This window comes from Lagopus muta, chromosome 2, assembly GCF_023343835.1.
Source record: "Lagopus muta isolate bLagMut1 chromosome 2, bLagMut1 primary, whole genome shotgun sequence".
Lineage (NCBI taxonomy): Eukaryota > Metazoa > Chordata > Aves > Galliformes > Phasianidae > Lagopus > Lagopus muta.
Window position 1 is genome coordinate 4,886,817 of NC_064434.1, and position 13,615 is coordinate 4,900,431.

At 43.3% G+C, this 13,615-nt stretch overlaps 1 protein-coding gene across 24 annotated transcripts in view; it reads right to left on the reverse strand.

The window, feature by feature from the left end:
• The window catches only part of HMBOX1 (homeobox containing 1), a 728,731-nt gene that overhangs the window by 678,286 nt on the left and 36,830 nt on the right, over positions 1-13,615 (reverse strand). For 22 of the 24 annotated variants that reach the window (XR_007375417.1, XM_048937428.1, XM_048937427.1 and 19 more), the window contains one exon: positions 2,175-2,258. The exons of 1 other annotated variant lie outside the window; for it this stretch is intronic. Coding sequence is in view for 22 of the 23 variants with exons in the window: in XM_048937428.1 (XP_048793385.1) it covers positions 2,175-2,197 (23 nt within the window). In the remaining variant the exon portion in view is untranslated. Of the gene's footprint in view, positions 1-2,174; positions 2,259-6,204; positions 6,403-13,615 lie in introns of those variants that run through there. One more of the 24 variants, XM_048937419.1, reaches the window with a different exon arrangement.

Consider the following 13,615-nt stretch of genomic DNA (forward strand, 5'->3'; position numbering starts at 1 on the left):
CAAGCCTCGTGCTCACATAAGGCAAAAAATTCCTCTCAAGTACTCAATCTCATCCAACTGCAGATAAAAATTAAGCAGATAAATGGTAATCACCTCCTCTGCTCTTCAGGCTGCCCCATGGTTGGGATAACCACACTACTCTTTAACCATGGCAGCTTTAAGCGATTTATTAATGCAAACCAATCTTACTTTCAAGCTTGTTTAAAAACCCTGCCCTGAAAATGGAATACCTCAGATATGGCTTTATAGCCTTCCTCACCTGCCCAGTGAAGTACGGCCAGGCATGCTGTTTATTTTGTAAATAGTTATCACAAACATACACACAAGACGAGTCCATGATTTCACAATAAATTACAGGTTGTGGGCTGTCAAACTGCTTTATCTTTTTTTTTTTAAACTGTTTTTTTTTCCCCCTTTCTAATGTCCATTTACCTATTCAAAAAGTTATATATGGTTCAGTCCAGAAACTCTGCACCCAACTGGGTCATCTTGGACTGTTTTTCCTGATTTAAAGCTCTCTAACCCTGTCTAAATAGTTTCATCCCAGCTTTCACCCAGGCGAAAATCATTCATCTATACTTTTTATTGCATTCTCAATGACTGTGTTAACTGTACATACACTGGAATCAATGGAAAAAGTGACTGTTTTTGTGATGAAGGGTGGCAGCTGATTAATATCACACATCAACATGCCACAGTGATCCCAAGAAGCAGCAGAATATGATATCCAACTAAAACTGCACAGAGGCAGAACACGTCTGAAATCTGGCTGAAGCACAGGAAATTAAGACTATATAATTCACTGCTTGGAAATTTATGTTGTAAGTCTGATTCAAAGTTGAGGCTGACAGACTGTCCTTGTGCTCACACAAAGCACAGAAGAACTGTAAGATCAGCCTGCAAACTCTGCATTACCGGCATAATAAAGATGTGCAGGGCAGTGCGGCCTTACCTCCAGATTTCTTCCCTGCTGTGAAGTAGATATTTAAGATTTCAAGTAGTGACTATTTAATACTGAAATCCAACATATCTGCAGCTAAAACAAAGAACAGGAAGCGTCTCAGAGTGTCAAAAGGGTAAGAACCACTAGTTTTGAATGGAAGACTGAGACACCAGCAAAGGAAAATAACTACTTAATGGTCGTATCAAGAAGCCTATTTGAAGAATATTGGTAGTTGAATTTCCAACATGTAAGTGCTTCTCTTGTCAGTGCTACTCTTTACTGCCACCCTCTACACAGAAGTCTGTGCTTGCATTGCCACTTGCATTATGAGTGTCCATGCACTACCTGAATAATCTTCATCCCAGAAATAATCTATCTTGGATTAATCTGACTGTTTTCACAGCATCCCACTTCCAACCTGCTATAGACAAGATTTCTCTTTGTAACTCAGACAGAAGGTACAGTTAGAAGCCTAGAGGTCAAAGCACCTCCAGAATCTGTTTGCCACTGGACTTTTGGTCATGCCTACAAGAGGTACAAGGAACACTAATGCAGGACTGCAACTGTGAGAGGGATGCAGGACAGCACAATACAGGACAATCACTCCTTCAGCCTGACAAGCTTTGAAGTAATTTGCTTATTTATTGAGGAAAACAGAATGGATATCAATTACATTCAAGATTCGTAACAGAAGTCATTTAAAAGAACAAACTAAAAGACTCAAATTCAAACATAAGATTTAGCAGCAGCTGTAGCTTGAACCTGCACATTCACTACCAATGTTAGCTATGCTAGTCTTCTGCCTTTGATATACAATGCTACTCTTCTGGTGTACTCATCTCCTTTCACCAGGTCTGTAGTGGTGCCAAACACTTACAGCTCTGGTATCCTTCTGCTATGCCATGGGGATGTATGGAGTACTCCAGCTTTTAACAGCACATTTCCTCTGATCGAGGCTGTTTCAAAGCACTTCATGATTTTCTCTCTTTCAGAGATGCTATCAGCCAGGCCAAGAGAAGAACTATAAATTCCTGTTTCCTGGTTTAAATAAATTCCTGTTTCCTGGTATAGCAAATGCCAAACCAGTGGAACTCCCCAGGTTAGCAAACTGTTGACTATCATTGTAATCATTTCTCTGCATTTTTCAGGTAGAACAGAAAAAATACAGCGCTCAAGATATCATTTTTCTGTAGCTGTTGTGCCATTGTTTGGGGTTTTTGCTTGTACTTACACTACTGGAAAAGTTCTGAGCATACTTTACATGGGGATGGAACGTTATAAAGCCTCTTGGGGGTCTTCAGTGTTATTCACCATTCTGCAAGACACAATTAAAAGATACAAAAACTTCAGACATTTCAATGAAAGGTAAATTCATTCTGATTTCTTGTTATCTGGCTTACAATTACACAACCAGCTTATAAAGGGCAACGTTCTGGTAGTTTTACCAGGCAGTAGCCCCAAACCACATCATTAAGAAAAATACACAAGCCCCTCCAGGATTCTTTTTGAGCAACCTATCCATCCTCTCTTAAAAGGGAAGGGTATCAATCACCATATGTCATCATGGTTAAGAAAAATGCTCCCTCAAACTACTGCAGTTTTTTATATCCACTTTCAATTTTCATGTTTCATTGTGTGGACTGCTAAAGCCTCCCCCTCTTTCTTCTCTATGCCTTAAGTGAGCGATGACATGGTTTGCAAAGGACCCATGGTCTTAAAGTCTAAGAAATAATCCTTTGCATCCAAGCACCCCATGGAAGACTTCTGCTATAAATCAATGCTTTAAAGATCTAAACAAGGCCGACCAGCTGAATGTTCTGTGTGTACCAAACAGATTAAAAACTGCACATGCTGATTCACATTACTCTTCATAATCTGTGACTAATTCAGATCCACATAATCTGTACTAACACAGACACACTTCAATGCAGGTTCCAGGTAGATTCCTAAGGAGAAAGTTGATGTCTGGTAGCGTAATCGTTTCACAGACAAAAATTTAAATTACAATTGATTTCTTTTTGCCACAAGTAAATTAATCTGAGCAATCATTTAGCCTTATGACAGTTACCTACCCTTTTAACTCACAAGAGCTATTAAAAGGATTATTTGGCTAACGTCCGCCAAGAGCTTAGAAGACAGGTACTATGTTCTGAAAAGGAATGACCTAATAGAAGTTTCTTCAGCTTGCACTGCTGACGTCTTTCCTCATAAACTCACAAAGTGCTTCAAAAGTCAAACTATTAACCATTAGGAAAGAGGGAGGGAGCATGTTACATCCAGGTGGATGTGGGAAGAACTAGAGAGAATATTTCACTTCAGACTATGGGTGAGCATGAGCTGGAATAGAAAACAAGTGACTTGAGCAGTAAAATGCATTGAATAATTCATTCGGCTCTTCAATTGTCCGTAATATCAGCACCCAAGATTTGTGGATGAACACACGTAGGCTGCTCTCATTGTTAAGCATGGTCCAGATGCTACAGCATGGCTCTTCCCCTACAGCACCACAGGATTTGCTAATGGCTTTGGGGAAGATCTGCACCTATTGCAGACAGAGTTCACTGTGCACATACAGACTGTACCAGGCTTGTTAAGTTATTTACAGGGCTCTTTTCTTTGCTTGTGAAAAGCTTTGGAACTCTCAGGACTAGGCCACACAGACTTCTCCAGAAGTAGCAGCTGGCAGCTTCTGGACACCAGCTTTCACTGGGGGTTTACGGCTCACCCATGGGAAAGGAAAGACTGAGTGTCTGGGGGGAAGGGAGCTGCTGAGAGATGGCTGCTGCCATTTCAACAATTCACAGAATCTCAGGGAGTGGAAGGGACCTTAAAAATCATCAAGTCCAACTCCTTTGCTAAAGAACTTCCCTACAATAGGTCACACAGTTTGGCATCCAGATGGGTCTTGACTATCTCCACAGAACCAGACTCCACCACCTCTCTGGGCAGCCTGTGCCAGTGCTCCATCACCCTTATAGTCAAGCAGTTCTTCTGCATGTTAGAATGGAACTCCCTGTATTCAAGTTTTAGGCCATTGCTCCTTATCGTATCATTGTGCACCAATGAGAAGAGCCTGGCTGCATCCATTTGCCTCCCACCTCCCTTTAGATATTTACAAACACTGATCAGATCCCCCTCTCAGTCTTCTTTTCCTCAGGTTGAACAGTCCCAGGTTACTCAACCTTTCCTCATACGGAGATGCTCCAGGCCCTTCATCATCTTTGTGACCCTCTGCTGGACTTCTTCTAGGAGATCCCTGTCTTTTTTCAACTGGGGAGCCCAGAACTGGACGCAGTAGTCCAGATGTGGCCTCACCAGGATGGAGTAGAGAGGGAGGATCACCTCCCTCAGCCTACTGACCATGCTCTTTTTAGTGCACCCCAGGATCCCATTGGCCTTTCTGGCCACAAGGACACACTGCTGGCTCATAGTCAATCTGTTGGCAACCAGAACACCCAGGTCCTTCTCTGCAGAGCTCCTCCCCAGCAGGTCATCCCCCAGCCTGTACTGGTGCATGTGGTTAATCCTCCACTGGTGCAAGACTCTACATTTGCTCTTGTTAAACCTCATCAGGCTCCTCCCTGCCCAGCTCTCCAGTCTGTCCAGGCCTTGTTGAATGGCAGCACAGCCTTCAGGTGCGTCCAGCCAATCCTTCCAGCTTTGCATCATCAGCAAACTTGCTAAGGGTAGACTCTATCCCTTCATCCAGGTTGTTGATGAAGGTGTTGAACAAAATCAGACCCAGCAATGACCCCTGGGGAACACCAAGAGTTACAGCCTCCAACCAGACTGCTGATGATCACCTTCTGAGCTCTGCCAGTCAGACAGTTCTCAGTTCACCTCACCGTCCACTCATCTATCTCACATTTTCTAAGTTTCATAACAAAGATATTGTGAGGGATGATGCCAAATGCCTTACTGAAGTCAAGGTACACAACATCCGCTGCTTTTCTCCCCATTTACCCAGCTGGTAATATCATAGAAGGCTACCAGGTTGGTCAAGCATGAGTTCCTCAGAAAATTGGCTGTCCTGAAGTTCAGGGCAGCAATTCTACTTACTGCTTTGCACACAAGATCTTGGACTTCACCGTCTTGTTATCACTGCATCCTAAGCTTCCCCCAGTCATCACATTCCTGACCAGCCCTTCCTTGTTAGTAAAAACAAGATCAAGTAGCACAACCCTCCTCATTGGTTTCTCCACTATCTGCATCAGAATGATATCATCAATGTGCTGCAGGAACCGCCTGGATCTTGTGTGCCTGGCTGTGTTGCTTATCCAACAAATATCACGATGATTGAAGTCCCCAATAAGAACCAGTGCAGAGGACAGCAAGGCTGCTTCCAGCTGTTTGTAGACAGCCTCATCCACTTTGTTCTCCTGGTCAGGTGGCTTGTAGTACTCACCCACAACAGTGTGTCCTATATTAGCCCTCCCCTTAAGTCTTACCTACAAGGTCTCCTCTTGTTCAAGATTCACCCCCAAGCGAAACTTAATACATTCCAGTTGCTCTCTCACATAAAGAGCAACTTCACCACCTCGTCTCTCCAGCCTGTCTTTCCTAAAGAGGACACGGCCATCCATGACAGCATTCCAGTCGTGTGAGCTGTCCCACCGTGTCTGTGTGATTGCAATGAGATCACAGCCCCGTGACTGCATGCAGATCTCTAGTTCTTCCTGTTTATTTCCCATGCTGCATGCGTTGCTATAAAGCGCTTTACGGAAGCACAGAGTGCAGGTATCTCTAGAGAATGCAAGAAGGTTTAAGCCGGGTTATTGGCAATGTTTTCCTCTCTGAGAAGTCCTCACAAGATCCAATTAGACAGCTGAGAGGCTTTTCTCCACAGATTACTAAAAAGGCAGCATTACCAGGCCCTTCTCTGTCACAAGAAGCTCCATCCCCTTCCCCTGCTGAATCTAGTTTAAAGCTCCAGTAATCAATCCAGCCTGCTTGCTTCCCAGAACACTTCTGTCCCATCTGCTCAGTCTCATTCCATCCGATGGCCACACACCTGGTCTCTCAATGTCCTGTGATCACAGTACCTAAAACCTCGATCCTGACTCCATCAACCAGTAATGTACCTGATCTATCCTCCTCCTCCTTTCCAGAACCCAGCCACCAGTTAGGAGGACAACATACATGCGCTCCCGATCCCTTCAGCATTTTTCCAAGGTGTGCAAAGTCCCTTTTAATACTACTTTGTTTCCCCACTGCAGCCTCCCATAGCCCTTCTTGAATGCCAACAAGCAGATGGCAGTCACCTTGCTTTATCAGATGCGGTAGAGACTTCTTAACATCTCTGACATGTGCCCCTGGAAAACAGCAAACCTCTCTGAAGATATTCACTGGGTGGCCAATGAGGAGGAGTCTCCAGTTATTAAGAGTCTTCACCCTTTTTTTTTTGGTGGCAACTGCAATTCCTTTGGCCCACATCCAGGTTTTGAGTTGCCTTATTTCTCATCCATAAGAGGAGGACACCAAGAGCAATATCAGACACAACGGACAATTCCAGCAGACCACAGCTCATGCTGTGTGTGTGGCCTAGGAAAGAAACCATGTTACTGGAGAGATGAAGGATGGAAAAGACAAACTGGCAGCTCCCTGAAGTCAGCCGTCCCCAAACCTTTCAAGACAGTTCTACACCACTAGACACTTCTCCATTAAATCTCTTAGCAGTTTTTAAAGCGTTTTCTGTGAAGCAGTCACAGAAAAATATGAGATCATGCAGTTGACTTATTGCCAAATTTTGAGTTTAATAGAGAGAACTGTTTTGTTTTCCAAAGAGGAAGAAATTAAATTTAAATAGATGCAAACTTTCTGAAGGTCGGAGAGGCTAACGGTAGAGAACTGAATTCCTCAGAGAAAGACTCGCTTTGAGGGTGAGAAGTGTGGAAGAACCAAAGGAAAAAAAGCTCACAAAGGAAAAAGAGATCACTTTCCATCACCATGAAACACAGAATTAAAACTGGAACACGACAGAGCCAAAGAAAAGGCTGCAGTAATTCAGGTGTGAGATGACAAAGGCAGGACAATGATTTTAGTGATACTAATGGAAGAGGAAAAAAAAATGGTGCAGGCTTCAGATTTTATAAAATAAATGAAGAGCTTTTATGCAGCCCAGATTTGGGATGTGAATAGAGGAGGGAGAAGGAACTTTTCCAAGATACTCCAGATCTCTGAGTGCAGATAAAAGGTACGATAGAGCAGAAATAAACAAGAGAGAGCTTGCAAGTAAATAAGAGAAATTCTCAATTTTTGCTTTGTTTGGGGCAGCAGTGCTACAGTGTGGCTGCAATCACAAATTGTCACAGCAAAGCCAAACTGTAAGGCAGGTCAGTCTAAAAGGTTGCCCAGCGAGGCTGTGGATGCCCTCAGTCTGGAGGCATTCCAGGCCAGGCTGGATGGGGCTGTGAGCAACCTGTGCTATGGGAGGTATCCCTGTCTATAGCAGGGGTTGGAACTGGGTGATCTTAAGGGTCCCTTCCAACCCAAACCATTCTATGATCCTATGGTCAGGGAATCCTAAGGTCTGCCTCGGCAGCTGGAGTTGTGAAAGCAAATGAAGTTCAACAGAAAGGAAAGGAAACCAGTGTTTCCTACATCTGATGCCAGAACAGAACGACAGCTCCTGAGAAGGGTTACAAATAGTCTCTGGTCTGAAGTTCAGTGGCACAGAAGCACCCTCCCTCCCCTGCACCCACATAAAGATTGCTTACATGGTTTTCTGATTCAGGGTTCATCAGACAAACAACAAGCAATCCTCACCTATAATTTTAGGAAAAATTTCACCCTGGAGCAGGGTAAATGCAACTGCCATTCTTAAAATGATCACTCTCCCTCTTTACCTCCTTCAGCACAAAGCAAAGCAACAACCCAGGTTTGATCACAGCAGCAGTACAGGTGTCACCACAATCTGTAGTTGATATGCAAGTAAGAACTCACCAACCTTTGCCCTTTTCGCATTATTCATTAAATAATTTATCTGCTAACACAGGGAAAACACTACTAGTTCCATTCCTTTCTGGAACAGATAATAAAAAATTCAATATTAATATGGAAATCATGGCCACAGTTGTAGAATCAGATGTAATGAACAATCTTGTCCCCGGCTTAAGTTGCTATAAAGGAAGCTTAAATTTACAATGGATGAGCCTTAGTGGCATTCTGTTTTTCAGATATTAAAAATCTCATTTTCTCAGTGCCAAGGACAAGTGGATGTGTGAAGCAGTGGAGTATCAACTCTGCATTTGTCTCACTTGACATGAAATCATTCTCATTTTAGTTTAGATTTTTAATATATTCTTGGGATCCACTTCAGTTTTCTTCGTTCCTCACTGGATGCAATTAGATATTTTGAAGTACAGTTCACCCTCATCCACAGCACTCTGCAGAAGCAAGGAGGAAGTCACTGGGTAAAGATGAGGCTCATGCAACTTATTTGGAAAAGAAATTGATTTTCCTTTTTAATTTCTGAGTGAGTCACATAGTAGAAAATAACACCACCACTTTGTATTTCACTAATACCTTCCTTGGTAAGTTCTTAAAAAGAGCTTTACAAATAAATTAAAAGCTTTCTGTCCTTGAGAAAGGGGAACATCACCATTTTGTCACAAATAAAACATGAACAGAGGGGCTAAATTCTTGGCTCCCAAGCACACCAGATAGTATCAGAGATGTCTGCCTGAGGACACGGGCCCCATGCTAGTGTGCTACCTGCTATTGAAATGCTGGAGAACCAATTTCAGCTCGCTCATATACCTGGTTTGCTGCACGGTGAAAGAAAAAGGGCAAATTCAGCCTGGTTCCTGAACTCAGAATAAAGGCAGATTCCCAACCCTGTGCATGGCTGCAAACCAACCCTCTCCTCTCCGTAACAGGAAATTGCTCAAAACTGAAGTGCTTTACTCAGAGGTGACAGATAGCTGGAGGTCAGTAGGAACTGTCAGGCCTACCATGCATGTGTGCACACACACACGTCTGTAAGAGTGGGCCATTACATTCCAGTTATGTATATTCCATTCTTCTCTATCCTGAAGCCCGTGTAAAGTACAACAAACCTGTTAGCAGCTTCACTGTGGCCAGGAGACATCTTGCCTCACAGACCAAGGAGCCAACACTCCCAGCGGTTCATTCTAGAGGTTGATCACTCTCTCCATTAAAAGCATTCACTTGATTTCTACTTTGAACACGTATTGCTTCAGACTCCAGATAATAGCTCCTGTTAAGCCTTTTTTGCTAGCATTGAGCCCTTTATTTTTGGGAGACGTTCAGACAGGCTGTTGTTTATCCAATGCTTTTAAAACTTCACGTACTGTATTTGTATCAAAACTGAAAATTCATCTGGGTGCATGCACAAAAGTAGGACTAGCATCCAAAATACTAAAACTAATCTAGGACTCTGTAGCCCATTTTCCAAAAATAGGCTTATTAGGAAAAAAATATACTCTGCCATCTGACTCAAAGATGTGTTACGTTTGTGCCCTGGAAAGCAAGGTTAGGAACCTTCTCTGCGACCTGTCACCTCCTGAGCATGCACTGTGGCTTGGCAATGTGCAGCATTCTGTTTCACACGGTCACTGCACTGCAACATGAAGAGAAGAGTTGTCTTTCAGGCCTCCAGGCTCTAATTTACTTAAATATCATCACTTTAAGTCAGCACAGTCGTTTGTATCCTGAGCAAAGTCTTATTCGGGACTTGAAGAAAGTGCACAATTAGCTGCGGCCAAGCACTATTGCTAAACACAGCAGCCACTGCATCTGCTGCAGCTTCCTTCTGGGTTACCTCAAGCTGCAAGTTTACACAGAGGACACTGGCTTTTGACACAGTAACGTGGCACAAATTGCTATGGCAGAGACATTATCTTAAGGAACAGCCTGTGCCACTCTAACCACAGAATGGTTGAGGTTGGAAGGGACTCCAGGAGGTCACCTCCAACCCTGCTCTGCTTGAGCAGCCCTACCTACTGGGTGCCCAGGACCGTGCCCAGATGGATTCTGAATTCTCTCTTCACGGACCACCTCTCTGGGCAACCTGTGCCCATAAATCAAAGAATTTGAAGGGAACAAGAGAGCATACGTTTCACAAACAAAAATTACTGAAGAATCTGTTCAGAAGTGACCTTCAACAAACTCTGGTTTCAGTCTGATTGCGGCTGAGGTGGTTTAACAAATCCTTTACACTACGTAAGAGAAAATACTATTTGGGGATTACGGTGAGGGAAAAGAGCAGCATCTTGCCAAGTTTACTTGATGTGATCCTCTTCTTCCTCAGATGGCTAACTGAAGGGAAACCACCAAAACAAGCCTTTTCCCCTTTAGAAAACACATGCCTCGATCTTACGATAAAGAAAGCAACAGTTGGTACCCTTAAAAAAAGAAAGTAAACCACTGCTTCCACAAAATGCCCTGCAGTTGATCTCCACAAAACAAAAGGCCATTATTCGTCTCTCCTTTTCCTTTCCCAATCCCACACAAGAGAAGAACCCTCAACCAAATGGAGTGGAATTGCCTAGATGACAAGTTGGAGGCCAGGCTCCATTTCAAAGCAAATTAGTAAACGATCCTCTCCCCCAAAAGACTGGAGTAACAAAACCACAGTTTTCTGAACTCCCTCAAGGCTGCCAGAAACACACAGAAGTTGATCTGTATTCCACTGGAAAGGACCCCAAGCTATTCCAGAATTCCCAAGGATGCATTAGAAGCAATGCCGTTGCAGCAGAAAGGCCTAGTTTAGTGCTGCTTTGTCCTCAGCGGCAGCCAGAAACAGAAATTCTGTCAAGATACATCTCCAGACATGTTCCAGCAGAGAATCCCAGGTTTTATTTTCATTATTGCTTATAAATGAGTTTCAGAACTTCATGTCCCAGGCACCTACATCGTTGTATCTACTGAATTTCAGTATTTTACCCCCTCCAAGCATGTCTCGAAACTTGTGTGGAACCAGAGATCAGAAATGAATTGGCCTTGCTGTCACAATTAGGAGTCAATCTGTATAGCAGGAGAATGACACCAGACACACAGTCTCATGTCTAACTGTCATGTCCAACAGCTGCTACAAAGACTTCTGTCTCAATGGCCAAATAGATCACTGATCCACCTGGAGCAATTCAACTGAGCATTAAAGCGGATGAGGATGAGCGAGATAGCCAGTCAGAAGAGAGAACTTCAGGAGAGGCAACTCTCAGCTGAACAGTTTGATCCAAAGTCTTTCAGTCTGCAACAGAGCAGAAGTTGTCATAGAATCAGTAACAACATGATAGAAGGCAGCAAGCAAGAGCAGGGAGCTGCAGGAGCAGTCCAACCCCAGCTAGTTCCTATAAATCTCCAGTGAGCAAGTCATGTCCTAAAGTATCAAGATTTAAAGCATCTGCACGCCAACAGTACAGATTATAACTTGAACACTTTGGATACATACAGTTATATATGCTAATCTGGACAACACTATGGATGGGGCATTGCCAAATTTGAGTCCAAGCCTGGGCCAAGCATACAATAAATAAGGGGCTCACTCAAAAAAGATCTCAATTAACACTAATTACCTTAACAGATTTCTGTTGCGAACACAGTGACGTGGTAACGATGGATACGTCGACTGAAATGAGCTCCTGTACTGCCAAGCATGTCTGAACAGTGCAAGCATCCTCTGCTGCAGGACACTGATTGTCCCATGTGAGCACTTCTGCTTACCAAGGCTCTTCAGCCACACTCACCTGCAGCCCAGACCTCTGTGGTTACGTCCATAACAATGCCACAATAAAGCACCCCAGCACACAGGCCTGCTCAAATGAACTATCCACAGTATACTGTGGAAGCACTGGACAACCTGAGGTGCCCAAGTCTGCCATCTCTCTCAACCAGCAGGCACCCAACGTGGGTTTTGGCACAAAGGAACAGCTCAGTCTGTTTGACTGCAACTTCCACGATGCAGACCGGACACGCTTTGCTCGACAGCGCACACTAGGAACAAAAGAGAATCTATTGCTATACGGCCCACAGATCTTCCTTTTTAGCATTATTCCATTACTTGCCATCAGGTCACCTGACAGAGGGAGATTAATTGCAGGATTGGGGTACAACAAACCGTTGGCAGGCACAGAAAACTGCTACTACAAGATCCTACATGAATACATAAAATGCTCAAAGCAAGATGCTTGTACATTCAGCTGAACAACCCAGCTGCTGACCTAACAAAAGCAGCCAGAAGTTGATCTGCTGATCAGATACTTTACTGATCACTTGCACCAAGAATTGGCATGAAGGATTAAAAAAAAACAAACAAAAAACCAATGTCTCATAATCCCTGTTTTACATTGCTGTATGGCACAGAAGAGTATTATGATGTGTGTGACAAACACATAAGACTTCAAAGTATGAACTGTCTTTAAGATAGGTTTCAGATTAAAAAAAAAATCACCTCCTAACTCCAAACAGCAAGAAATACGTTAGCAACTTTAAAAAATACTCAAATATGTTCTAAAGGCTTTGTGAGCTCTCAGTGCCTTGTAATAAAATCAGCATGCAAAACTTTCCCATTCCTAAACAAGCTTGAGTAAAGTTGTTTTTCCCTCTTCTTCCTCTCTGCTCACCCAGACCTTCATCAGGCCCATCTGTAGGGCAGCATCCATGACTTTGCTTTTCCACATGCTTTGAGAGAAAGCCCATGTGGCTCTTCCACCTCCACAGAGGTACATGGCCCAGCAGGTGCCAGCGAAAGAGGGCTGTAATGCTGCACTCTGGCAGATTTATTCTCTTGATACTCCATCTTACTTCTCCTTGCTGACTGGTTTAAAGGATGGGGAGATGACTTGGATCAGGAGACTGACAGCTCTAAGTGCTCTGGTTCCATTGGTGCTATGAAAATTAAAAAGGGAAGTTCAGCAACATGCTTTCAGAATCTGAAAGGCACAGCTGTTTGGACTAGCATGCTGCAAAAGGAACAGTCTCTCTGACCATGAAAAGAAAGGTGTTTTTCAGTTTACTTATTGCCTGAACAACATATGAAGGGAGCTCAAGATCCAGGCCTTACTGCTAGAAGTTCACCCTGCACAGAAACCTCATGCTTCTGTCCAACATGTAAATAAACACCTAAGCACCTATCAGAAGTAGCAGTAACATCCAAACAAACATCAGCTCCAGCAGGACACCCTGGCAAAAAACACATTTCCTTCCCTTATCCATCCCTAGCTGCGAGAGCATCACCAAAATTGGGATCATTTGCTGGTTAAATATTATTTTTGCAAAGACCTTCTTCTGCTTAACACATTAACAGGGATTTATAAAAGTGACTGTCTGGAACGCTGCTTAACAGTGCTAACAGCAGAGTTCCAAGAAATCAGTAGTTTGGCAACAATAAATACAGCAATACATGCTGAAATATGTGCTCATGCTTGCTAAACCTGTAATCCATGGGTTTTTGTTGTCTTTTTTTTTTCCTCCCCATAATAAGTGGTTTAAATTTAGTGCAGATGATTCACTTGGTGCAGGTTTACTTGCTTTATTTATTTTGTGCACTTCGAATCCATCCTGACTGACATCTTACAGAAAGAACAGAGGAGGGAGACATAATCTGGCCTTCTAAAGGGAAGCCAGTCCATTAAATGCAGCACCTCCAGTAATTTTGTTGTAACTTAAACGTCTCTTCAGCTTGGCAACTCCCTCCTGCAATAAGCAGCA